This window comes from Azolla caroliniana, unplaced genomic scaffold (assembly GCF_043228905.1).
Source record: "Azolla caroliniana isolate FFs.n. ecotype wild unplaced genomic scaffold, voAzoCaro1.0.p SCAF_200, whole genome shotgun sequence".
NCBI classification, from domain to species: Eukaryota; Viridiplantae; Streptophyta; class Polypodiopsida; order Salviniales; family Salviniaceae; genus Azolla; species Azolla caroliniana.
The window spans coordinates 22,697-50,526 of record NW_028230635.1 but is presented as its reverse complement, the minus strand read 5'-3'; the positions used below and the strand labels follow the sequence as shown (position 1 = coordinate 50,526).

Here is a 27,830-nt window from a genome sequence, read left to right as displayed (position 1 = left end):
CATTTTAGGAACAAGACTCACAGAGGAAACATGACTTTTAATGTCCCATGTGTTAATATTAGGTTCCCCAGGGATTGGAGAAAAAATAAAGACTTATAATTGTCATGTTTCCTGCTTTATTAGCATGCTTAGAAAGATAATATTTGCAACATTTAATTCCAAATAATACTAAAATATGTAACTATCATTAATAGCAAAAAAGGACAACTTGGCCGAGTGGTTAAGGCGTTCGTCTTGAAATCAAATGGGTTTGCCCTCGTAGGTTCGAATCCTGCAGTTGTCGACATTCTTTTCCCTTAGGAATAACTACTCCTTCGTGCGTTTTTGGATTGCTTATTATCAAGCTTAGATAGGTAGTATCTCCAACATTTTAGTGTGCACAACACTCAAATCGATTCATGAAAACTAGAAACAATTTTCCCGACTACTTATGGTGGTTGATTCAAAATCAAATGTTTGCTTCTTGGAGCTTAGAATCCTACATTTGGTAGACTTTCTTTTAGAATCTTTGATGTTGTCGTCTTTGATTTACATCAAGTCATTGTGTGGCAAACCAATACATATCCCAATTTAGAGAGGCGACATCTATTATGAATATTTAACCCCTAGAGCCAAATGTGTTAATATTAGCCCGACTCCATATTTTCAAAATTTCCTAATATAACTGAATATTTTTGCATTAACAAAATGCTAACTAAGATAATCATTAGACGGATTGCCCAAAATATTCATAGTTGTACTATTTCATGGTAGAAGCCAACCAAATATGGCAATTTGGCCGAGTGGTTAAGGCGTTTGACTTGAAATCATATGGGTTCACCCTTGTAGGTTCAAATCTTACAATTGTCGAGATTCTTTTACTATGTTGTGGAAACTATTTACTAACATTGAGCTTTTGTGCTTTAAACATTAAATATCCCAATAGTATTTAAATGTATGTGCACTAACATACTTGTCAACACTTAAATCATATCACTACCCAAAGAATAAAGACTTATACTAGTCCTCTTTTCTGCTTTATTAGCATGCTTAGATATATAATATTTGCTACATTTAATTACAACCAATACTAAAATATGTAACTATGACAAAGAGCAAAATAGGACAACTTGGCTGAGTGGTTAAGGCGTTTGACTAGAAATCAAATGGGTTCGCCCTCGTATGTTCGAATCTTGCAGTTGTCGACTTTGTTTCAGTTAGTTGTTGACTACTTTCAATAACATCGATATTTTGTGATGTGAACCAATGCATCTTCCGTCTTAGCAATGTGACACGCACACAAGCATGACTTCTTAAGTCCCATGGAACAATTTTCGCAATATAAAGCTAGTATGACAATTTGGCCGAGTGGTTAAGGTGTTTGACTCGAAATCAAATGGGTTCTTCCTCGTAAATTCAAATATTGCAGTTGTCGAGATTTTTGCACTTAGGTATTATTGCTAGTAACTTATATCGAGCTTGACATGTGCTCAACAATAAATATCCCATCTTAGAAAGCATTGGTCACCACACAGAGAAAACTAAACTTTCTAAGATGCATTTTTGAACATTGGCTTCCGTAGGTATCGTAAACACAAGCTCACCTAGTGAAATATAACTGCGATAACCTACTAGTGAACACATAAATAGTAGTATTACCTTAAGAATAACTACTCTTTCTAGCGTTTTGGTTCGCTTATTATCAAGCTTAGATAGATAATATCTCCAACATTTTAGTGTGGACAATACTCAAATCGATTCATGAAAACTAGAAACACTTTGCCCGAGTGCTTATGGTGGTTGTACTATCTCATAAAAGCCAACAAAAAATGGCAATTTGGCCGAGTAGTTAAGGCGGTTGATTTGAAATCAAATGTGTTCGCCCTCGTAGGTTCGAAGCCTGCAATTGTCGAGATTCTTTTACTAAGTTGTGGAAATCGTTTACTAACATTGAGCTTCTGTGCTTTAAACATTAAATATCTCAATAGTATTCAAATGTATGTGCACAAACATACTTGTCAACACTTAAATCGTATCGCTACCCAAAGAATAAAGACTTATAATAGACCTCTTTTCTGCTTTATTAGCATGCTTAGATAGATAATATTTTTGTAAAGAATCAAGAGATGGATTCTTGTGAAGCGGAAGAGATATGAGTTATGTGTGTGTGTGTGTAAGAGAGAGAGAGAGAGAGTGAGAGTGAAACACAAAGAATACGCAAGGTAAAAGTCTATTGACATAGGAGAAAGACTCAACATTATACATGGTGGGAGGAGGGTGCTTTATGTAGTCACCCTCTCTCTTCATTAACTACAAGACTCATGGAGCATGGGGAATGTGAAAGCTCATAAGTTATGTGTCATAGAATATGATTCTATGACTCATACTAAATGCTAGAATACAAACTAGTGACATAATGGTGACTCTTGACTGTTGGAGTGTCTCTTCACTCTCAAGGTGAGTTCACATACTATACCAAGTTGAGCTTGATTCTCAACATGCCCCCTCAAGCTCAAGTCGGGTCGGTTTCAGATGGTATTCGAAATCTACTTCAACTCGCGTTCCGGAGTCCACGTCGACTTGCTTTATGCGGAGTTTCGGAATCCGTGCTCCAGCTTGCGTTGTGCGTAGTTACGAAGTTTGTGCTTCGGCTTGCGTCTTTCTTCGCGGCTTTGCACTGTAGATCGGCTCTTCACTGCTTCATTGCGTGGTTGCGGAATCCACGCGTTATTGTGTAGTGTCTTTAGTACTCCCCCTCAAGCTTGGCAGATCAGGGATCGTCAATCCGAGATCGGTCATGAATTGGCATAGCTTGTCGGCTCCTAAGGCTTTGGTGAAGATGTCGGTCGTTTGAAGATTGGTGCTAATGTGTTGTAGATCGACATCGCCAGCCAGAACGCGCTCTCGGATGAAGTGATAGTGCACTTCGATGTGCTTTGTCCGCGCGTGGAACACCGGGTTCCGAGCCAGATAGATACTGCTCATGTTGTTGCAATAAAGGGAAGTCGGATCCTTGATGGGTACGCCCAAATCCTTCAAAATCCTCTTGAGCCATACGACTTCACACGCAGCTACGGTTGTGCCCCTGTATTCCGCCTCCGTACTCGAAAGAGCGACGGTAGGCTGCTTCTTACTACTCCAGGATATTGCTCCGCTGCCGAGGAAGAAAACAAATCCGGAGGTTGATCTTCTATCAGCTTTGTAGCCTGCCCAATCGGCATATGTGTACACCTCAAGTCGTATTGGCATCGCGATCTTGTAGAGGATGCCGCAATCCATTGTGCCGCTCACATAGCGTAGAACTCGCTTAGCGCAATCCAAGTGAGTATCATGCGGTGTTTGCATGAATTGGCTAAGGAGACCAACCGGATAACTAAGATCGGGTCGTGTGATCGTGAGGTAGATGAGACTCCCGATGAGTTGCCGATACTGAGTTGGTTCACACACTTTGGTGTCGGAGTTCGCATCTATTTTGAGATTACGATCGAGCAGGGTTGCCACGGATTTGCACTCAACCATCCCGAACATGTACAGTAAGTTGAGGATGTAGTGCCGTTTGGAGATCATGATTCCGGCCGGAGTCCGAATTACCTCAATGTCGAGGAATTGGTGGAGCTCCTGCATGTCCGTCATCTCGAACTTGTCGGAAAGGAGGGATTTGACCTTATTGATTTCGACGAGATGCTCACCTCCAATGACTAGGTCATCCACATATAAGATGATGACGATCGGAGTTGCGGAATCGCTTCGTATGTAGAGGGAGTTGTTCGATTTTGACATACGGAAGCCGATTTGATGAAGATATTGCGTTATCTTCGAATGCCAAGCACGCTGTCATGAAGAAAACCGTCCCTTGGTGCAATCGGTGAATAGCGCCCATGAACCGGCCCTTCACGTGTGCGCGCTCTTAATGTATATAATAGAGAATTAGGTACATAGAGATATCCTGGGTAGTTAGATTCGGTAGGTAGGAAGTAAATGAGGGAGACGGCTCCCTTCTTGACGCTATAAAGGAGAGGGAGACACAGGGAGAAAGTCATCGCGCATTGAGGACGAAGTGCTATCGGACTGGAACCGAACGCTTCTCCTCTGTTCGTTCCCCATCGCTCTTCTCTACAGGGTTTCGGGAGGCTCGCGTTGCTTCGAGGAACGCCCGTGTGCTTCCGGCAGCACCTCCACCCTTTTCTCCTTTCGTGCGCAGACGAACAGGCGTCGGCATCTGTTCGTCGGCTTGTTCGGTTGTAACCACTCGCATGCTCTGTTGTGTACTTGATATTCGTTAATATACAAACACTTGTGTCTCCCTATCTCTGTGTCCATTCGCGTCTTCTGTCTTGACGGGCCGTGCCCCCCCCCCTTGTGTTTCTTTGCTCATACATGACCGGGCGTCGCTCTCTTTCTCTTTCCCCTTCATTCACCTGCTCTTCGGTTCAAGACCCCGGTGGTCCCGCCTCGTCTCTCCACACACGCGCGTAACAACGCGACATATTTGGTGAACCCGACGTGAAGCAAGCGGCAGAGGAGCAGAAGATGAGGGGGTCGGATCTTGCAGAGGCCATGGCTTCGACCGTGGACCGGATAGTGAGCGCGGGCGAGGGCACCGGCGCCCTTAACAGGGCTATTGAGGCGATCGTCGGTATGATCGGCCGGTTCAGTGGAATGGATGCCACGAGTTATTTGGCGTCCTACCGGGCGGAGATGTTGATGAGGGATATTCCGGAAGAGAGGCGTCTTGCCGAATTCCCTCGAGTGGCGATGCCAGGCATCCATGCGAAGGTGCTCGAGGTCCGGGCGGAGAGCCGGACATGGGAGGAGTTCGAAGGACGGCTCCTGGAGAAATACGGGTTGGATGACGCGCTTCGACTTTCGAAGCGGAGCTTCATGGAGTGGGTGGAGTCCCCCAACAAAGGAAGAAATGCGTCGGTACTCCTCCGGGAGTTTGAGGAACGCTTTGCGCACCTTTCGGCGCTCGATCGGACCGTTCTGGACACAAGTCATGTCCTACTGTTTGTCAAATCGGTTAATGCATGGGATCGGGGGCAAGTTGGCTCCTTACCAGAAACCGAAGACGGACTGACGACCGACTGGGCCGCGGTAAAGAGAGTCTGCGGCCATTTTGACAAACGGTGGGAGTGGGCTGATACAGAGGCGACCGGGGCGGGACCTGTCGTAGCAAGGAAGCTCGAACCGATACCGCAAGCGCGAAGGGAAGAGACCCGGGAGTGGCTCGAAACCGGTTCTTCTTCGACCGGCGTGATCAGAGGCTCGTCCGGGGGAACAGCTCTGGAGGAGTTGACACGAGCGGTAAAGGATCTCCAGATCGCCCAGGCTTGGAGGGAAGGCGGCGATCAGGCTCGTGACCGACGGCCTCCGGCAGGAAGTAGGTCCATGTGGTGCGACGAGGTAGTGTACCTATGGGAAGACTGCGGGGACTTTATGGAGGCTTTGAGAAGCCGGGTAGTGTACCTATGGGAAGGTCGGGTGCACGCCAACGATACCCGGAGAGCCCTGAACCGAAACGACGGGCGAGGAGGAATGAAAAGGCTGATGGAAGAGGCGGCAGCCCGGCACGCGGAGACCGTCCACTACTCAGCGTCAGCCGGTATTCGGGTCGGAAGCAGCGAGGCCCGGAAGGAGAGCAAAGCCGAGTTCTGGCCGACGGTGCTGGAAGGCCTCGTCGGTGCCCGACTGAAGAGAGACGAGGCGGACCGCGCGGAGAAGCGGGTCTAGGAGGTAACTGGGTGGAGTGACCCAGTCGAAGAAAAGACGGGTTTCGTCGAAGCAGCTTGCCAGAACTATGAGGCTCTGGTTGAAGACAAACGGGTAGGTAAAATCAAAAGGGGCCGGACCCTCACAAAGATACGAAACCCGATTCGGGCTGAAACGGAACGAGGCCGGTGAGTCCAGTGCCCGGGATAACCACAAGAAGGGCGGATACCGTTTGGGCACGGAGATCGAAAGGACCACAGACCTATGAAAGGTCCTGGAAGAACGAATCCTCGACAGCAAGGTGGAACTGTCGTTGCGGGAGGTGCTCGGGATTGCCAAGCAGTAGTTCCACAACTCCATCGTTGCGTTTTTGGTTTGCTTATTATCAAGCTTAGATAGATAGTATCTCCAACATTTTCATGTGCACAACACTCAAATCAATTCATGAAAACTAGAAACAATTTTCCTGACTACTTATGGTGGTTGATTCAAAATCAAATGTTTGCTTCTTGGAGCTTGGAATCCTACATTTGTAGACTTTCTTTTAGAATCTTTGATGTTGTCGTCGTTGATTTACATCAAGTCATTGTGTGGCAAACCAATACATATCCCAATTTAGAGAGGTGACATCTATCATGAATATTTAACCCCTAGAGCCAAATGTGTCAATATTAGCCCGACTCCATATTTTCAAAATTTCCTAATATAACCGAATATTTTTGCATTAACATAACGCCAACTAAGATAATCATTACACGGATTGCCCAAAATATTAATAATTGTATTATTTCATGGTAGAAGCTAACCAGATATGGCAATTTGGCCGAGTGGTTAAGGCGTTTGACTTGAAATCATATGGGTTCGCCCTTGTAGGTTCAAATCTTGCAATTGTCGAGATTCTTTTACTATATTGTGGAAACTATTTACTAACATTGAGCTTTTGTGCTTTGAACATTAAATATCCCAATAGTATTTAAATGTATGTTCACTAACATACTTGTCAACACTTAAATCATATTGCTACCCAAAGAATAAAGACTTATACTAGTCCTCTTCTCTGCTTTATTAGCATGCCTAGATATATAATATTTTCTACATTTAATTACAACCAATACTAAAATATGTAACTATGACAAAGAGCAAAATAGGACAACTTGGCTGAGTGGTTAAGGCGTTTGACTAGAAATCCAATGCGTTCGCCCTCGTATGATCGAATACTACATTTGTCGACTTTGTTTCAGTTAGTTGTTGACTACTTTCAATAACATCGATATTTTGTGATGTGAACCAATGCATCTTCCGTCTTAGCAATGTGACACGCACACAAGCATAACTTCTTAAGTCCCATGGAACAATTTTCGCAATATAAAGCTAGTATGACAATTTGGCCGAGTGGTTAAGGTATTTGACTTGAAATCAAATGGGTTCTTCCTCGTAAATTCAAATATTGCAGTTGTCCAGATTTTTTGCACTTAGGTATTATTGCTAGTAACTTATATCGAGCTTGACTTGTGCTCAACAATAAATATTCCATCTTAGAAAGCATTGGTCACCACACAGAGAAAACTAAACTTTCTAAGATGCATTTTTGAACATTGGCTTCCGTAGGTATCGTAAACACAAGCTCACATAGTGAAATATAATTGCGATAACCTACTAGTGAACACATAAATAGTAGTATTACCTTAAGAATAACTACTCTTTCTAGCGTTTTGGTTCGCTTATTATCAAGCATTAGATAGATAATATCTCTAGGATTTTAGTGTGGACAATACTCAAATCGATTCATGAAAACTAGAAACACTTTGCCCGAGTGCTTATGGTGGTTGTACTATCTCATAAAAGCCAACAAAAAATGGCAATTTGGCCGAGTAGTTAAGGCGGTTGATTTGAAATCAAATGTGTTCGCCCTCGTAGGTTCGAAGCCTGCAATTGTCGAGATTCTTTTACTAAGTTGTGGAAATCGTTTACTAACATTGAGCTTCTGTGCTTTAAACATTAAATATCTCAATAGTATTCAAATGTATGTGCACAAACATACTTGTCAACACTTAAATCGTATCGCTACCCAAAGAATAAAGACTTATAATAGACCTCTTTTCTGCTTTATTAGCATGCTTAGATAGATAATATTTGTGTAAACAATCAAGAGATGGATTCGTGTGAAGTGGAAGAGATGTGAGTTATGTGTGTGTGTAAGAGAGAGAGAGAGAGAGAGTTAAACACAGAGAATACGCAAGGTAAAAGTCTATTGACAAAGGAGAAAGACTCAACATTATACAAGGTGGGAGGAGGGTGCTTTATGTAGTCACCCTCTCTCTTCATTAACTACAAGACTCATGGAGCATGGGGAATGTGAAAGCTCATAAGTTATGTGTCATAGAATATGATTCTATGACTCATACTAAATGCCAGAATACAAAGTGGCATTAGGTAGACAGTCGTATTTGCAGCTTCGGCCCAATATGACTTGGGCATATGCTTCTCGTTCATCATGGCCCGTGCTACTTCGAGGATGTGATGATTTTTGCGCTCGGCTACTCCGTTTTGTTGCGGAGTGTGTCGGCAAGTGAATTTTCACCGAATTCCTTCCTTTCGGAGATACACCGTGAAATCGTCCGAGAAGTACTCCTTGCCGCCATCTGATCGAAGGCATCGTACATGTCGGCCCGTGGCTTTCTCGACTTCATTGTTAAAATTTTGGAAGTGTCTGAACACTTCACTCTTTTGCCGTATCGGGTAGATCCAAGTGTGCCTAGAGAAGTCGTCGATGAAGAGCACGTAATATCGGCATCCGCCGAATGTAGCCGTTTGCGCCGGTCCCCATACGTCGGAATGGACTACGTCGAGTAGACCTTTGCTCACGTTCCGCTCTTTCGGGAATGGGTGTCGGTGTTGCTTGCCGAATTGACACGCTTCCCATACACCTTCAATCTCCTTCTCTTTGAATGTCGGGAGTCCGATGACGACTCCTTTCGATTTCATTGCTTTGAGTTTGTTAAGATTGATGTGGCCGATTCGCTTGTGCCATAGCTCTATGTCGGAGTCAGCTTTCATGTTTTTCGCGAACATGGCGGATTTCATCTCGCGTGAATCGAGAATGAACATCCGGTCCTCTCTTCGTCCGCGTGCGATGAGTCGGCCCTCTTTTTCGATGAAGTAACTGCCTTGATTAAATCAAACTTGCATCCCTTGCTCTACAATTTGGTCGACGGAGACCAAATTCTCCATAATGGTTGGTACATGCAAGACATTTTTAATGTAATTTTGCTTAGCTTATTTTCCGAACGGAACAATTCCAATGTGCCGAATCGGGTGCGTAGTGTCGTCTCCGGTTTCGACATAGCCAGGTCAGTCCGGCTCTCGAAGTTCTTGTAACCATTCTTGATTCGATGTCATATGGTTCGAGGCACTGGAATCGACGAACCATACGTCTTTCGGACTGTAGGCACTAGTTGAGGTAGCGGCTGACATAGAGTTTGCTCTATGTTTCATCATGAACATTCCGCCACGGTCGGAGTTGTGTGCATACATTCCGCCATGATCTTCGTAGTCGGAGTTTTGTGCATAATTCGTGAGTTGTGGCTTGTGGAAGCCGATTCATGCATCTTCTTTCGGCACTCTTCTTCGTGGTGGCCGAGCTTTCCGCGATATCCGCATTCGGTTGAGTTTTGACTGCTTGGGCCGGAGTGGAAGCTCCCCCTTCTTGCGAAGGTTCCTCGTTGGCCTCCGTTTTGCGGCCAAAATTGGGAGTTGTTCTCGTAGGTCGAACCTCGTCCGCCTTGTCCTTGGCCGAATCGGCCTCTCGCTCGTCCGCGTCCTCTTCCTCCATTAGAGTGCGTGTAGAGCATGTGGCCTTCCGACTCATTGCTCCTTGTACGCACATGGTTTTCTTCGACCAATAACATTTATTGGAGCTTGAAGAAGGAGGGAGATTTCTCCTGAGCTAGAATGGCGGTTCGCATCGCGCCGAACCGTGGTGCGAGGCCGCCGAGGCATATTTGCACCATCTCATCATCATCTATACTTACGCTTATTGAGCCGAGCGAGTCGCAAAGCTCCTTGATCTTCAAGGTGTATGTCGTGATGGACATGTCCCTTTGTTGAATATTGTTCAACTCTTGGCGGAGTTGAAGCTTCCTCGTGGTCGTGTTGGCGGCGAAAATCTTTCCTAGATTTTCCCACGCTTCCTTCAACGTCTTGGCTTCTCGAATGTAACTGAGCATGTGGTCGTGAACACATGTCGCCAAACAATACATCACGCGGCTTGCGGCTTGCTCCCATGTCGCGTATCCGGGAGCTGCTGTCAGGAAACAGGTCCCTCCGGATGGGAAGCGAGGAGAATAGTACTAATGAGAATAGACCTCGTGAGAACCGGATGACGAGTACCCCGCAACGGAAGACCCGGTGAGAACCGGATGACATGTGCCCGGCAAGCGCCGAATGATGCAGGCCCGGTAAGGAGTGGTCACCGGAAGAAGGGACATATTCGTAAATATGTTTCTGACAGTCCATTGGGGCTATATTTGTAAATAGCCAGAAAGTCATATTAGTATAAATATGACTTAGGGCAAACTCTTTTGTGGTTGTTGTCATTCTTGTTGGTGCAAGACTAGAGAGCGCGTAACAGTGTACAGAGAGAGAGAGAGAGAGAGGAAGAGGTCGTTGCCTCTGTTGTAACCGCCACCTGTGGCGAAGATCGTGAGCGCGAGGTCGTTGCCTCCGTGAGCTCACTGTTGTAACCATTGTGATATAGTGATAGTTTGTAGTCTGTTGGCTGTCGTGGTTTTTTGCTAGTTTGGGTTTTCAACGTAAACATCCTGTGTACTCTTCTCTTCACTGTGTCGTCGGTTTCATTCCATGTTTTTCTATGTATGATTCTAAGCTCGGTTGTGGTCAAGCTTGCGCATAGATAGCTATGACCCGGTTCTTGGTCGTCGGCATAAAGCACAACACACGATCACGATGAGGCGAATGGGCTAGATCGAGCTACCAAATCGCTCTGATACCATGTAAAGAATCAAGAGATAGATTCTTGTGAAGCGGAAGAGATGTGAGTTATGTGTGTGTGTAAGAGAGAGAGAGAGAGTGTGTGTGTGTGAGTGAAACACAGAGAATACGCAAGGTAAAAGTCTATTGACAAAGGAGAAAGACTCAACATTATACAAGGTGGGAGGAGGGTGCTTTATGTAGTCACCCTCTCTCTTCATTGACTACAAGACTCATGGAGCATGGGGAATGTGAAAGCTCATAAGTTATGTGTCATAGAATATGATTCTATGACTCATACTTAATGCTAGAATACAAAGTGGTGACATAATGGTGACTCTTGACCATTGGAGTGTCTCTTCACTCTCAAGGTGAGTTCACACACTATACCAACTTGAGCTTGATTCTCAACCATCTACCACCCCTGGTTTCATGTGTCTCACTAATGGAGCCTGTGGATGTTTGGCCGCTCAACGGAGACCCGTCATTCAATTCCCTTCTCTTATTGAAGCGGCTACAAACCTGTTTTACCATAGCCCAATCCATCATGAGCCCATCATCAGTTTTGAGGAGGGACCCCACCTTCTCTCGGTCTCATGCATCAATAATCTTTATGAATAGTAGGACCTTTCTTGTGTCAAGCACCATCCTATCGAGCGTCAAGAGTCGCGCGAAGCGCTTCTCAAATTCTTGTAAAAGTACCATAGTATTTCTCCGCTTGCCGGGAAGCTCAACCCACTCCATTAGATCCCTTTTCGAAATTCTGAGTGAGTCATCAAGGCCGTACTTCTCGAGGAGTCTTTCTTCAAACTCTACCCAATTGCAACAGTCCGCTTGGATCTCGAGTACCTCCACGTGGATACTCGGCGTTACCACTCTAGGGAATCTAGTTAGCTGCCTATCTTCGGGGACATTTCGCATAAGCATTTCGGCCTTATAGGCATCCAAGTAGCTCGTGATATCTCTTCCATTGAACCGCCCGTTGTGCTTACCAATGTCTCTATGGCCTAGTCTAGGCCGGTGATGCCTTCTTGGGCATTTACCAAGCGGTCCAACGCCGCCGCCATCGCTTCAGCGAGTTCTCCTCCTCGCATCTTGGTTCTCCCTTGCCGCCCTTTCAAGTCGGGTTCACCAATTTATGTCGCGAAGTTTCGCGCACGTGTGTTACTTGGGCGGGACCACGGGGGTCTTGGACTAGGGAGTACTCAAGGGATAGAGAAGACCCGAGGTTTGCTTTACGACAATACTACTTCCCGACCCCTTCCCGAGTAAGGTCTCGTTGCCCTTTGTTTTGTGAGGTCGGTGGCTCTCGTTGATCACGACTCGTCGACCTTCCAAGATCACCGCACGAGCCAAGTGACCAAACGGGTACAAGCAAGATGATCACGCAACATGAACGCACAAGGGGACGATAACAGAAACATGAATGTTCGTACATCTTTATGAGGAGGAGAGGTGCATCGGCACACCCGGACGCTTCCTCGTCACAAGACGTCGAACGTACGAGGAAGACACAAAACACTTGCACAAATGCTCGTACGCCTTTATGAGGAGGAGAGGTGCATGGGCGAGCCCGAAATGCTCCCTCGTCACGAGACGGCCGAACGTACAAGGAAGACACAAACACACGCACAAAATGCTCTTACGCCTTTATGAGGAGGAGAGGTGCATGGGCGAGCCCGAAACACTCCCTCGTCACGAGACGGCCGAACATACAAGGAAGACACAACACACCCACAAAATGCTCGTAAGTCTTTATGAGGAGGAGTGGTGCATGGGCACGCCCGAAACGCTCCCTCATCACAAGACGGTCGAACGTATATGGAAGACACAAACACACAAACAAATGCTCGTACGCCTTTATGAGAACCCTTTATAAAATAGGGTTCTGTTTACAATGGCAACTTATAGTTAACCACAAGCTCAATCAAAACATAAATATTAAATGCCCTTAGAGACAAACGCAAATCCGAACACGGCGAAGATAAACACATGAGCACCACCAAAATGCCAATCCCAACGAACCACGACCTCCCTAACGGCGAGCAAACGGGCTCGCAACGACGAACGGGGTGGAGCATGTCGAACCAACGAAGTTTGGGCTAACGAGCACTTCAAGTGCCGATGCGAAGAGGACGAGCACGTGGCGATGGGGGGATGAAGGGATATGTGATGAAGAGAAGTGGTGAATAAGGAGATGAAGAGCTTCGAAGGAAAATTGGTGATAGTCTCCTCCTCCCAAAACGTCCTCCCGAATGAGCCCCCCTCGACCTCCTTTTATAGGAAAAAAAGAAGGGGGGGTCGCCAAATTTGTCTTTAATGAAAAAGGAATAAAATTCCTTAAATCACGCTACACTATAAGTCCAAATTCAAACCGTGCACCTCTAGCTAGTAGTCAATGTGATTATTCACTAGCCCACTAACTCTTTCTTATATAATATATAATTCTATCTCTATAAATTTATAGCCTATCTCCCCTCTACCTTTTATCTCTCCTCTCTCTTACTTTTTGCACGAGCTTCTATACCTCCTTTTCACCCTTTCTTTTCCTTTTTATTTTGCATATACACACTTAATCGCATTTGTGTGCATACACATTGCACATGCACATTTCTGACCCCCCCTTTCGCCGGTTTTTCCCACCCTCGAGCACGCCACATCATGACCCTCGAGCACGCCATAAGAGAGAGAGAGAGAGAGAGAGAGAGAGAGAGAGATAAGACTTGGAATGGAAATGAGATTATTTTATGAAGAAACAAGGTTACAAAGAGTAGGGTAAGGGCTAAAGATTGGTGTTGAACGAATGAGTTATGATAGATGAATAGATACCTATTTCTAGGTCCTTAGGGAGTATTCTAGAATGTTCTAGAATATTCTAGATATTTATGATATTTAATACAATCATAGAATATTCTAGAATACTCTATATATCTTGTAATAACTAATAATATATTTATTATGATTATATATCATATATGTTATTATAATGGTTAAAGGTCTAACATATAGACCAGGATGTCTTGGGCTCGAATCCTTGTAAGGCCAAAATGTATGTCTTCATGACATTATCCTCCCTTTTCGACAATGTGTTCCGGACTTTGCTTATGGGGATATTTGTTGTGAAACAAAGCAACCATTTCGAAAGCATTAGCAAGATTCTCGAGAGGTTCCCATGTTCGATCATTAGGTGAATATCCTAACCAATCAACAAAATAATACAGTTTGCTGCGAACAATCTTGGAATCCACAATGGCAGCAACTTCATATTCAAAGCCATTCGAAACTTTAATTGGAAGTGAGGGAGATGTAAGCCGACCTGCAACAGAGTTGGTCTTGTACAGCTCCAAAAGTGAAACATGGAAGACCGGGTGAAGATGCATATGAGGGGGAAGATCAAGGCAAAATGCCACATCATTAATCTTACCACATATCACATATGGGCGAAAACGTTGATAATCCAATTTGCAGCAAGGTCCAGTTGCTTTAATGTGACCTTGTATAACCCATACTTGATCTCCCACTTGAAACATAGTCAATGAATCACGTCGATGACTAGATGTTATCAATCCTTCATCAGAACCTTCCTTGAGTAGAGAGAAAATTAGACCTTCACAATTTCTCTTTTCCATGGCTAATATGAGTGCTTTTTTTACCACCTCATGATGGAAGAAAGGCACACTCATGAATACACCTGCATGCCTCTTCTCTATCACCACTTTCGATATACTCATTAAGAAGGGCAGTTATGTTATTTTTAACAAGTTCAACAGTCATGTGTGTGCTTCACCCCCATCGACGCTCTACAATTTCAGCATGCAAAGGTGGTGACAAGTAGCTTTTCTCAACTTTATGTATGACATCATGACCTTTCGATCCTTCGGGCAAAGTTTGGGTTACTTTATGAATAAATGATGGAGGAAGAATATCATCAACAATAGCTCTAGCCACAAATAGAGCAAGTATATCGAGTGCATCTGGTATGTCAATCACCAAGTCATTAGACGATTCTACAAGTTTAGTAAACCCTTTTATTACTTGGTCGGGCTGAATGACATCAACATAAAGAGCAGAAAGCAACATAGCTGCCATTTCCTTTTCTCGGTCATGTCGATCAAGGGACATGGAGATGAGCTTCTTCACGAAATAATGATGATACATTGAAGAGCCAAGCTCTCGCAGCTCAACAGCGGTCTCTGCAATCTTATCAGTCGAAAAGTATTCTTCCACAATTTGGCCTACTTTGTTCTTATATTCCTGAATAGACTAAGCAGTCGAAGTAGCCACTGGTTTACATGGTTCCTGATGATTCAACATTTATTATGATAAGCCGATCTTCAACAGTCGAGTTCGTCGGGAGTTCGGGATGTTAAAGCATAGTCGAACGAGGATGGTTCCCAATGTTTGCAAAAAATAGGGAATATCGCCCTGGGACGCAACAAGGAAAACCAGATGCTTTATCTCGACGTTCATAAATGGAACTTCAACCAGGAGAGGCCACATTTGAAAGTCAGAAACAAATCCTCTTGGGTCTTGACCGTCTACGACTAATGACATTTCATGTTATAGACACACCCAGGGATTCAAGTCTTTTGAACTCCATTCGGGAGCATATTGCGACTGATGAATTCGCCCAAGACATTCTTAACCATATTATCCTAGCTCGTGCTTCTTGTTCACAATCTCATAAATCCTCGTCCAGACTACAACCAGTTCAAGTAGCATGATGGATTACTTTTTCGACAAAATCTCTTATATGTGCTTGATGGTCCTTCTCGACTCCAAGACTTGCAACAATGTCATGACGCACCAATGGCTAGACATTTCGGTATCCACAAGACTTTGACGTTAATTTCTCGAAGGTATTGGTGGCCTCGACTTCGCCATTTTGTTACGGATTATGTTCGTAATTGTGATACATGTTGCCGATCCCAAAAAAACTTGACATCATCCATATGGGTCATTACAGCCAGTGCCTATTCCTAAGAGTCCATGGAAATCTATTTCATTGGACCTTATTACGGATTAGCCCTTGGCCTACTCTTTGTAAGCTTGTTTCCTCATAATATAATCTCATTTCCATTTCAAGTCTTATCACTCTCTCTCTCTCTCTCCTACTCACGAGTCCCGATAGTCCTCCAATTGTCGACATTCTTTTCCCTTAAGAATAACTACTCCTTTATGCGTTTTTGGTTTTCTTATTATGAAACTTAGATAGATAATATCTCCAACATTTTAGTGCGGACAATACTCAAATCGATTCATCAGAACTAGAAACCATTTTCCCGACTGCTTATGGTGGTTGACTCAACATCAAATGTTTGCTTCCCATAGCTTGAAATCCTACATTTGTAGACTTTCTTTTAGAATATTTGATGTTGCCGTCGTTGATTTACATCGAGCCATTGTGTCGCAAACCAATACATATCAAAATTTAGTGAGGCGACATCTATCATGAATATTTGACCGCTTAAGCCAAATGTTTCAATATTAGCCCGACTCCATATTTTGAAATTTCCTAATATAACCGAATATTTTTGCATTAACATAACACCAACTAAGATAATCATTACACGGATTGCCCAAAATATTAATAATTGTACTATTTCATGGTAGAAGTGAACCAAATATGGCAAATTGACCGAGTGGTTAAGGCGTTTTACTTGAAATCAAATGGGTTCGCCCTCATAGTTTCGAATCCTGAAGTTGTTGAGATTCTTTTACTATGTTTTGGAAACTATTTACAAACATTGCGCTTTTGTGCTTTAAACATTAAATATCCCAATAGGAATCAAATGTATGTGCACTAACATACTTGTGAACACTTAAATCGTATCGCTACCCAAAGAATAAAGACTCATTATTTTCCAATTTCCTACCATATTAGCATGCTTACGTAGTAAATACTTTCAACATTTAATTACAACCAATACTAAAATCTGTTATCGTAGATGGCTACATAGGATAATTAGGCCGAGTTGTTAAGGAGTTTGAGTAGATATAAAATGGGTTCCCACTCGTAGGTTTGAGCTTGACATAAACTGAAAAATAAATATCCCATCTTAGGAAGAATTGGTCAACATATAGAGTAAACTAAATTGTATAAAACACATTTGTGAACATTGGCTTCCCTAACTATCTTAAAAACGGCCTAACCTAATGAAACGTAATTGCAATAAACTAGTAGTGAACACATAAATAGTAGCATTACCTTAAGAATAACTACTCTTTCTAACGTTTTTCTTCCACTTATTTTCAACCATAGATAGTAGATGCCAACTAAACACGGCAATTTGCAACATTTACTTACAAATAATACTAAATAATACTAAAATATGTAACTATCATTAATTGCAAAAAAGGACAACTTGGTTGAGTGGTTAAGGTGTTTGACTTGAAATCAAATGGGTTCGGCCTCGTAGGTTTGAATCTTGTAGTTGTTCACATTCTTTTCCCTTAAGAATAACTACTCCTTCATGCGTTTTTGGTTTGCTTATTATCAAGCCACTATAGATAATATTTCCAACATTTTATTGCGGACAATAGTCAAATCGATTCATGAAAACTAGAAACAATTTTCCTGATTGCTTATGGTGGTTGACTCAAAATCAAATGTTTGCTTCTTGGAGCTTGGAATCCTATATTTTTAGACTTTGTTTTAGAATCTTTGATGTTGCCGTCGTTGATTTACATCAAGTCATTGTGTGGCAAACCAATACATATCACAATTCAGAGAGGCGAAATCTATCATGAATATTTGACCGCTTAAGTCAAATGTGTCAATATTAGCTCGACTCCATATAACCGAATATTTTTGCATTAACATAACGCCAACTAGGAAAATCATTAGACGGATTGACCAAAATATTAATACTTGTACTATCTCATAGAAGCCAACAAAATATGGTAATTTGGCCAAGTGGTTTAGGCGTTTGACTTGAAATCAAATGTGGGACCACAAAGATGATTTCACGCTCTCCAAATACCTCGGCGATACGCATGAAGCGCGCTCACCACAAAAGCATTGTGGCCTTTCCCTGCCCGCCGTAGCACCCAACATGGCCTTTGCTTATCCCTGCTTCAACGGCGAAACCGACGTTGCAACCCACATCTGACTGCTCCTCAATGTCTAAAATGCAAACCACATGGCGGAGAGCCTTTCCAAAGCAGTAGCGCATCAGTCCAAAATGACGGAGTTCAGATTAACCTGAGATGGGAGAGTGGCGTTTTGGCATTCACAGAAGCATTTGCCAGCAATCACGACCTTCGACCAGCTGTACTTAGCCTTTCTACGGTTTTTTCATCGGAGGGTGACGCAACGCGAAATCCTCGGGCAATTTTACACAATTAAATAGTTGCCGACTGAGATGGTAGCGGATTTCAGTTTACACTTCCAAAATCTACGCCGGAAATTAGAACGGGGCCCAAGGGAGGACGAGGCGAGGGAGACATTTTTGGCAACATTACGCCGACCCATACGGACAACACTCAACAACAATAGTGTGAAAGGGGAAACAACCAATATGGTCATAGAAAGAGCGCTTTAGCGACAAGCATTAGCTCAGGACGAGGAATGACATTTTCGCCAAGCGATCCAGTGCACGATTTGCTAGAATTAAGGGCATTCCGCCGTTGAATGCAACATGCGAATCCACTGTCCAATCTGTCACTCGAAAGCTCACACAGTTGAGCAGTGCGAGTACAATATGTTGAACAAAGCCACGCCCACAGTACGTGATGGCACGGTATATGGATCGAAACCCACGCGATGACCGACACTGCCGGAATCGCCGAAATCACAATGATTCCGAGGAAAACGAGCCGGAGGATGAAGACTACCGTGGCAACCCTAGAAATACATAAGGGGGCCAACGCTATGAGAATTACCGTCCGGCACCAGGAACCACACCGACACCAACATCAACCACCGCGTACGCTTCGACGAACGAATCAGGACCGGGAAGAGTAAGTCACACCTACGGATCGGCACACACCACCAGGGGTCGAGAAGGGCGAACCTAGCATCCATTGTTTTGTTTGTCAACAGCCCGGACATTATGCCACATAATGCCCAGTACGTAAGGGCAAGCGGCCCGCCGTCAATATGATTACGGCGGAAGTACAACAAGTCACGACACGTCAGCAAACAAAAAATGTTGATTGGGACGCGCAAGATGAGATACGGCGGACAGCCCAAGAATGGGTTGAAAAAGCAAACACGGCAAATACGAACCGCATGCGGAAGGAGTCCGCAAACATGGTGGAGCTATTGGAGGAAAAGGGACCATCTCCAGACCCCATATTGCAAGCACTAACAAGCTCAGAGATAACGTTAACCATGGACAAGTTGTTGCAACTAGTCCCACAATTCCACCAGGTCGTGGAAGAGCGGATAATGGGCAGACCTGGGGCGTTGCCGCGAATTTTACGGACTTTAGCGACGAACCAACGTTGGTGGATCACCACAACCCAGCTATTAAGTTGATACTACACAATCAGGAAATGCTAGGATGCGTAATCGATGGCGGCTCGGGCGTTAATGTAATTAGCGTGAAGACATGTGAACAATTGGGAATTTCAGAATGGGAAGCTTGCTAGTTTTGGCTTCGCATGGCGGATACTTGCTTAGTACGACCATTGGGGTTGATACGCAAGGTAGGCATTATCGTGGGAGGAGATCGCTTCGACATCTCGGCAGTAGTCCTCGCCCTTCACACCCCAGGGGCGTATGCGATACTGTCTGGGCAGATTGTGGCTTTATTCTGCGAAAATCAAGCAGAGCTAGCAACACAAGTTTATCAGCTTTCGACGCGGGCGGACCAAGGTCCGCGTACCAACAGAGGAAATGGCGACACAACCCAAGGGCATAACACCATTGTACGTAGAGGATATAAATATGCTGGCTAGGGTGGACGATACCGAATTAGAGGTATACCTAGACGAGCACCCTCGGATTATTCCGATGTTCGAAATCGACGGTATCGAAAACACGACGGAATATGCCATGCCCCCTACACTCCACGACGAGGCTTACGACCCAAACACGGAGTCAATATTAGGACTAAGCAGAGCACGGGCAGCGTTCCAGAGGTAAACATAAATTTCACGACGAGTCACCGCCTCCGCCTTGGAAGAAGTAAACGTGGGTACGGCGTCAAAACCCCATTTCCTCTCCTTTGCAAACGAATTAATGCTGGATTAGAGAGACGCGATGATGGCACTACTCATTTAATTACAACCAATACTTAAATATGTTATGCTAGATAGCTACATAGGATAATTAGGCCGAGTTGTTAAGGCCTTTGACAAGAAATGAAATGGGTTCCTCCTAGTAGGTTCGAGCTTGACATATGTGTGAAAGTGTTTTTAGAATCTAAGCCATTGAACATTAGGAGAATATAAAGTATAGATAATTCACCTTTTGAGGATAAGAACACGAACTAAGACCTTAGGGAAGAAGTCAAAAGTAAAAGTACGAGACCAAGAGAAAAGTAAAAAGAGAAAACGCAGACTATAAAAAACAGTAAAAATAGAATGGTCATAACTCCCTCGTTGTTTATCCAAATATCACGTTTAAATATGGATTAGAAAGCTTGTAAAAAGAGCTTTCTATAGCTTTTTAAATCGCTTAATTTGGATATCGGATGAGGGAGATATGACGATTAGAAGGTCGATGTGTCATAGCTAAAAATAGGGAGATAAAAAGCTTCTAAAAATAGCATGAACGTGGATAAGAAGAGGAAGGTTATAAAAGAAGAAAGGAGATTAGTGAGGAGGGGGGCGAAGAGCGAAGGCAAAAAAGTGGATGAGGAGTGTTAGGAAGAAGTGTCTTAGAAGAGGAAGGTCTTTGGTTTTAGTTCAATGTGGAGTTTGTCTCCTTTGTATTCTCTTGATGTTGGAATATCAGAACATTCTTATTTCTTGCTCGCTTTCTCTATCTTTTTTCTTAGTTTCTTGAGTTATACTCTCTAATCATAATTACCTAGAGCTATATAATATATTATGATTTTCAACTCCATCTAATCGGTTTGGTCAAGCCCTCATATAGTGTATAACTATCTATTATCTTATACACCCTATCATTTTGGCGCTCCAGGGAGGGTGGATCCTTTCCGTATAGGAGGGAGAACTTATCATTTAATTGTGTTACTATATTACATTAACTTAGCTATGCAATTTGCATTTTCAGGTGAAAGAACACAAGATGCGGGTGCCTTTTTGGCATCTTTTGAGCATCATGCTGTCTCTATTGGACGCATCACCGACAATGAGAAGTTACCTTTATTGGTAGCTACATTCTATGGTCGAGCTCGAGATTGGTATGACTCTCTTCCTCCAAACCAACAGGGAGCATATCAATTGTTGGTGCACCAGTTTCGCGCCAAATATATTCAACGACGAAGTGCAACCGAAGTAAGGGAAGAGCTATTTCGACTAAAGATGGAATCACCAATTGGTTTCACTGAGTATGAAAGAAATTTCAAGGATTTGTGGACTACATGGATTCGTCTTCGTGGCGGCACTGAAGACGAGTGGTTTAAAATGGAACGATTCAAGATGGGTCTTGATATGTATTTCCGTTTGGAAGCAAACTTGAAGGATCCCACATCGTTTCAAGCTCTTATCCAAGTTTGTCAAGCTTATGATCGACAAGTGAAGATGATGAGCTCCTTGGGGGATCCCCAAATGACGGCTTTGGGTGCAAATTTGATGCCTCGTGCCAACTTTCAAGCCTCATCTTCAATTGTGCATGGGGGACAAGTGTTTCCAAATGTGTATACCACCACAACAATAAACCCAACAAGTATATCCCAAGAAGTTGAACAAGTGAGGAGTGAACAAGATACCATGGCATTGGTAAATCGGCGCTTTGATGAAGTGATGACCCACTTGCGACAATCCCAAGCAATTCACAACACTATTCCCGATGGTGGTGGCTCTAGAGGGCATCACGGTGTAATTTGTTATTCTTGTCAAGAGGAGGGACACATCTCAACAAGATGTCCTCATCGACAACAAAGAGGCATGGGAAGAGGCATTTATCAAGTGCAAAGGAATGGACAACGACCTAACAACAATGAAGTCGAAGGAAACGTAACACTCCCTATGGCTCAGGTTCCTACAATTCCTCATAATGTGAATCTTCTTAATTTTATTGATGATAGTGATAATTCTTTTGAAGTAGCTCCTGTGAAAAGGACAAGGTCCTCGCAAAAGGAGAAAGAAGTTGAAGGAGAATCTAGTGCCTCAAGACAAAAGAAGAAGTCTAAGGAGAATGAGAAAGAGGAAAAATTGAGAAGGAGACACTCTAAAAGAAAGATCAAGATGGAGGACATTCCTATGGGTGAAGGTGTAGAAGCTTTCAATTTGAAGCATGAGTTGATTTCAAGTGGACCAAGGATAACATGGCCGCAACTTCTCCAATTATCTCCCACATTACGAAAGGAGTGGGGGCGACTTGCAAGTATTCGCCAAAGTCGGAAGACTGTGCATTATGTGGGAATCGTGCGAGTAGAAGATCGAAAGGACATACGACCCACCATCCCCGTCTCCATCAAAGGGTTTCACATCAAAGATGCGTTGGTTGATAGTGGTGCTAGAGTAAGCTTGATTTCTGAATTTGTGGTAAACAAAGTGGGAATTCCTATAAGTAGGTCATCTTCGGCAAGAGTGGCTGTAGCCGATGGTGGAGTGGTCCATTGCATTGGCATAGTGGAGGATGTTGTCATCAAGTGTTTTGGGGTAAGCATTTCCATGGATTTTCATGTAATACCACTAAAAGGACCGTCATATTCTTTGGTACTAGGACGACCATGGATGCAAGAACTCAATGTTGTCCAAGATTGGAGCAAAGGTTTGATGACCATAACGCCATCAAAAGGAGTGAGCATACATTATGATATGCGGCAACAAAGACTTATTGAGAAAGAAGAAGATGGAATAACTGAATATGATAGTGGGTCCGCATATGAAAGTGATGAAAGTGAAGATTCCTCGTCAGAATGGGAAATGACCACATCATATGCCGTTTTGAAGGAAGAAGATGATGAAAGAGGTTTAATTACTATGGAGCAAAAAGAGAAGATGATTTCTAAAGATCTTAAAGGGCAAGAGAGGCAACAATTTATTAATTTGATTTCTGAATTTCCTAACCTTTTCATTAGTGATTATGCTCATATTAGGGGTGTAGATGTCATCCAACATCACATAAATCTAAAGGAGGGTACAACTCCCGTTGCGCAAAAGTTGCGAAGGCTAGGTCACGTGCAAAAGGAGGCCTTATTAAAGGAAGTCAAAGCTTTGTTGCGTGCACAATTCATTTACCCAGTGGAAGATTCTGAATGGGTTTCGCCCATTGTGGTGGTACCTAAAAAGAATGGAAAATGGAGGGTTTGTGTTGATTACAAACCTCTAAATGCGGCTACCAAGAGGGATCACTTTCCTCTCCCTTTCCAAGATGAAATATTAGATGAAATTGCGGGTCATGAAATGTACTCTGTTTGTGATGGCTATTCAGGTTATTTTCAAATTCGTATTGCGGAAGAGGATCAAAAGAAGACGACATTCATCACTCCATGGGGATGCTTTGCATATCGATGCATGCCCTTTGGACTCACAAATGCTGTTTTTACATTTAATCGTCTTGCTATTCATGTATTCCAACCATTCTTTGGAAAGTTTGTTAGAGTCTTTATGGATGACTTTGCAATTTATAGTAGCAGGAAAGACCATTTGGAAAAGGTTCGCTTGGCATTCAAAAGATTGGAGGAATGCAAAATGCAACTCAACCCAGAGAAGTGTCACATAGGTGAAAAGGAGGTGGTGATGCTTGGTCATGTGGTGTCTCAAGAAGGAATCAAAGTTGATAGCTCAAAGATTGAAGCAATTCAAAAGATGACAACACCCACGAGTATCAAAGATTTGGAGGTATTTGTTCAAAAAGTTCGTTACTTTGAACGATTCATTCATATGTTGGCCCAAATTCTCTATCCTTTTCGCATTATTCTTCGCACCAACAACTTCTTGTGGACATCTACAACTGAAGAGCAATATGTAAGAATAAAAGAACTATTATGTAATGCTCCTATTCTAAAGCCACCTGATAGAACATCTACCTTCTTTCTTTCTCTTAGTGTTGGATCTCATGCTATAGGAGCCATTCTTATGCAACAAGATTCTGAAAATAGACTTATGCATCCTATATATTTTATTAGTAAAGCCATGTCTGATGTAGAGAAAGAATTCTTAGAAGTAGAAAAGTGGATGTTAGCTCTTATATATGCTTGTAAAAAGTTTAGAAGCTTTCTACTACCTCATCATTTTGTAATAATCACTAGCATGTCATTACTCCCATATGTACTCCAACATGTGAGCATTTCAGCACGAATTGCTAAATGGGCTCTACTATTGGCGGAGTTTGATTTTGAAGTCAAATTGGAATCAACTATGCGTGCCGAATTGGCGGATCTTCTCACCTTTAGAGAAACCTTTCATGAAGAAGACTTGGTAAAGCTACGAAAGGCACTTCCCGAGCCGGATATGGAGGATGCATTCACCTTATTCTTTGATGGGGCATTTCGCAAAGCCACAAACATAGCCGTGGGTGGGATTATTCTCAAGGATCCTCAAGGAGACAGAGTAAAAAGTGAAGGTATTACATTAAGTGGTGTGAATTCAAATAATGAAGCGGAGTATGCTACCTTGTGTTATGGTCTTCGTCTATGTAAAGCTATGAAGATAAAAAGATTAATTCTTAAGGGTGATTCCTTATTGGTAATTAAACAAATTCAAGGCAATTGGAAATGTCAAAGTGATGGGCTTAGAAATTTTTATAAAGAAGCAATGAGTCTACTAAGGTCTTTTGAAAAGATACAGGTTAAGCATGTGGGGAGATTATACAATAAAGAAGCGGATGCATTAGCTCAAGCCCAATTAGATAAGATCAAGGAAGGTTTCGTTGGTGTTTTGGAGACGTGCAAAGATGTAGACTCCCTAGAGGAAGTACATAATTTTCTTAATAAAGGAGAGTTTCCAAATAACCTCAATGCTTTGCAAAGAAAGCGTTTGGTGGCAAAGGCTTCACAATATCATTTGGTGGGTGAAGATTTGTACAACAAAGGGAAAGATGGAGTTTTACGAAAAGTTCCTAACAAAAGCGAGATTATAAAGATACTCTTTAAGTTGCATGAAGAAGTTTGTGGTGGGCATTTAGCCCATGATATAATGATAAGAAAGATTTTACTAATTGGTTTTACATGGCCTACTATCCATAGGGATGTGCATGATTGGTGTAGATCTTGTGATGCATGTCAAAAAGCGGGAATAAGACATCTACAAAGTGGACCTTTACAACCCATTGTGGTGTTTGCTCCATTCAAGAAATGGGGAATTGATGCAGTAGGACCTCTTCCGAAAACTCAACATGGTAAAGAGTTTATTTTGGTAGCCATTGACTACATGACAAAGTGGGTGGAAGCTATAGCAACTTCCTCGATTAAAGCCAAAGATGTAGCCCAATTTGTGTATAAGAATATTTGTACTAGATTTGGAGTTCCCATGGAGATTGTATCCGATCATGGACCCGGTTTTAGGAGTGAAATGTTAGCTTGTCTATTAAGCAAGTTGAAGATTAAGCATCGATATTCAACGCCTTATTATCCTCAAGCAAATGGTGCAGTTGAGAAAGTGAATGGGCTTATAGTGAAGAATTTGACAAAGTTAGTGCAAGACAAAGTAAGAACATGGGATAGGTATTTGGATGATACTCTTTGGGCTTATAGAGTTTCTTATAAATCCTCCACAGGTTTTACTCCTTTTTATTTGGTTTATGGAAAAGAAGCGTTACTTCCGATCGAACTTGAGATCAAAAGTAATAGACTAATGGAGGCATCGCATCGCTCAAAAGGAAATGATGTGATGAGTCGTTTAGCGAGCAACCATCTACTACAATATTCAAGAGAAGAAGCTGTGGAGCATTACTTAAATCAAGCAATGAAGAGAAAGGAGGCATATGACAAAAAACACAAGGGCAACCACATTGAAGAAGGATCATTGGTTCTTAGGTATGATAATAGATATGATTATATTCAAGGACAAAAGCTTGATAATAAGTGGGAAGGACCCTTTGTGGTTCACAAAAAGTATGACAACGGAAGTTACCAATTGAAAGATGTGGATGGAGCACTTCATTCTTATCGAGTGAACGGATGGCGCCTTAAAAAGTATGTAACTCGGGGACCTACTTATATTCCCCAAGTTACTAATGATATTGTTGATACGGATGGATGGGAGCAAGAAGTGGACTTGTTTCCCCATACATTATTTTCTTAATAGTCCATATTGTAGACCCATCTTTCTCTCTATTAACAAAGAGGAAGATGGTAATAGTAATTATCTTTTTTATTTGTAGAGAATGTGAGGTTTTTCCTACCGATTAGCGGGGGTTTTACTCACATCTTTTTATTTTCTTTTTATTATATCTCTCTCATTGTCTATAGCCAAGAGATTGGCGAGAGAGCTTTTGTTTGTTAAGTACTGCCAATAAGTGCTTCGCCATAAATGGCTTAGCCTCTAACAAGGAGGAGGGCTAAATGTGAAAGTGTTTTTAGAATCTAAGCCATTGAACATTAGGAGAATATAAAGTATAGATAATTCACCTTTTGAGGATAAGAACACGAACTAAGACCTTAGGGAAGAAGTCAAAAGTAAAAGTACGAGACCAAGAGAAAAGTAAAAAGAGAAAACGCAGACTATAAAAAACAGTAAAAATAGAATGGTCATAACTCCCTCTTTGTTTATCCAAATATCACGTTTAAATATGGATTAGAAAGCTTGTAAAAAGAGCTTTCTATAGCTTTTTAAATCGCTTAATTTGGATATCGGATGAGGGAGATATGACGATTAGAAGGTCGATGTGTCATAGCTAAAAATAGGGAGATAAAAAGCTTCTAAAAATAGCATGAACGTGGATAAGAAGAGGAAGGTTATAAAAGAAGAAAGGAGATTAGTGAGGAGGGGGGCGAAGAGCGAAGGCAAAAAAGTGGATGAGGAGTGTTAGGAAGAAGTGTCTTAGAAGAGGAAGGTCTTTGGTTTTAGTTCAATGTGGAGTTTGTCTCCTTTGTATTCTCTTGATGTTGGAATATCAGAACATTCTTATTTCTTGCTCGCTTTCTCTATCTTTTTTCTTAGTTTCTTGAGTTATACTCTCTAATCATAATTACCTAGAGCTATATAATATATTATGATTTTCAACTCCATCTAATCGGTTTGGTCAAGCCCTCATATAGTGTATAACTATCTATTATCTTATACACCCTATCAATATGTTGAACAATAAATATCCCATATTAGGAAGAAGTGGTCAACATAGAGACTAAACTAAATTTGTTAAAGCACATTTGTGAATACTAGATTCGTAGGTTCTAACGTTTATGTTTTGCTTATTATCAAGCATGAATACTAGACGCCAACTAAATATGGCAATTTCGCTAAGTGGTTAAGGCATTTGACTTTAAATCAAATGGATTCACCCTCCTAGGTTCGAATTGTGCAGTTGTCGACATTCTTCCGCTTAGGTGTTGAAACTGTTCACTAACATTGAGCTTTTGTTCTTTGAACATTAAATATCCCATCTTAGGAATGAGACTCACATAGAGGAAACATGACTTTTAATGTCCCATGTGTTAATATTAGGTTCCCCAAGGATTGGAGAAAGGGGCTAAATCGTATCGCTACCCAAAAAATAAAGACTTATAATTGTCATGTTTTTTGCTTTATTAGCATGCTTAGATAGATAATATTTGCAACATTTAATTACACCCAATACTAAAATATGTAACTAGCATAGACAGCAAAATAGGAGAACCTAGTCGAGTGGTTAAGGCGTTTGACTTGAAATCAAATGGGTTCGCCCTCGGAGGTTTGAATCCTGCAGTTGTTGACATTCTTTTACTGTCTCGCTATCCAAAGAATAAAGACTTATAATAGTCTTCATTTCTGCTCTACTAGCATGCTTAGATAGATAATATTTGTAACATTTAATTACAACCAATACTAAAACATGTAACTATTATAGAGACAACTTGGCCGAGTGGTTAAGGCGTTTGACTAGAAATCAAATGGGTTCGCCCTCGTAGGTTCGAATCCTGCAGTTGTCG

At 42.4% G+C, this 27,830-nt stretch overlaps 2 protein-coding genes and 5 non-coding genes across 7 annotated transcripts; 5 read left to right on the top strand and 2 right to left on the bottom strand.

The window, feature by feature from the left end:
• Window positions 1–202: 202 nt before the first annotated feature.
• Window positions 203–283, top strand: TRNAS-UGA (transfer RNA serine (anticodon UGA)). The gene has a single exon. It is a non-coding gene; the product is annotated as a tRNA-Ser (tRNA).
• Window positions 284–768: 485 nt separating this feature from the next.
• On the top strand, window positions 769–849 carry TRNAS-UGA (transfer RNA serine (anticodon UGA)). Its single transcript has one exon. It is a non-coding gene; the product is annotated as a tRNA-Ser (tRNA).
• A 254-nt stretch (window positions 850–1,103) lies between these two features.
• Window positions 1,104–1,184, top strand: TRNAS-AGA (transfer RNA serine (anticodon AGA)). Its single transcript has one exon. It is a non-coding gene; the product is annotated as a tRNA-Ser (tRNA).
• Window positions 1,185–6,501: 5,317 nt separating this feature from the next.
• On the top strand, window positions 6,502–6,582 carry TRNAS-UGA (transfer RNA serine (anticodon UGA)). Its single transcript has one exon. It is a non-coding gene; the product is annotated as a tRNA-Ser (tRNA).
• A 7,160-nt stretch (window positions 6,583–13,742) lies between these two features.
• Window positions 13,743–14,306, bottom strand: LOC147848850 (uncharacterized). The gene is made up of 2 exons (XM_087338037.1): window positions 14,102–14,306; window positions 13,743–13,993 (listed from the first exon to the last, which is right to left on the bottom strand). Exons 1-2 carry the CDS (start codon window positions 14,304–14,306, stop codon window positions 13,743–13,745), a joined length of 456 nt encoding a protein of 151 aa, XP_087194163.1.
• A 154-nt stretch (window positions 14,307–14,460) lies between these two features.
• Window positions 14,461–15,231, bottom strand: LOC147848849 (MA3 DOMAIN-CONTAINING TRANSLATION REGULATORY FACTOR 2-like). Its single transcript, XM_087338036.1, has 2 exons — window positions 15,124–15,231; window positions 14,461–14,931 (listed from the first exon to the last, which is right to left on the bottom strand). Exons 1-2 carry the CDS (start codon window positions 15,229–15,231, stop codon window positions 14,461–14,463), a joined length of 579 nt encoding a protein of 192 aa, XP_087194162.1.
• Window positions 15,232–27,749: 12,518 nt separating this feature from the next.
• TRNAS-AGA (transfer RNA serine (anticodon AGA)) lies at window positions 27,750–27,830 on the top strand. The gene has a single exon. It is a non-coding gene; the product is annotated as a tRNA-Ser (tRNA).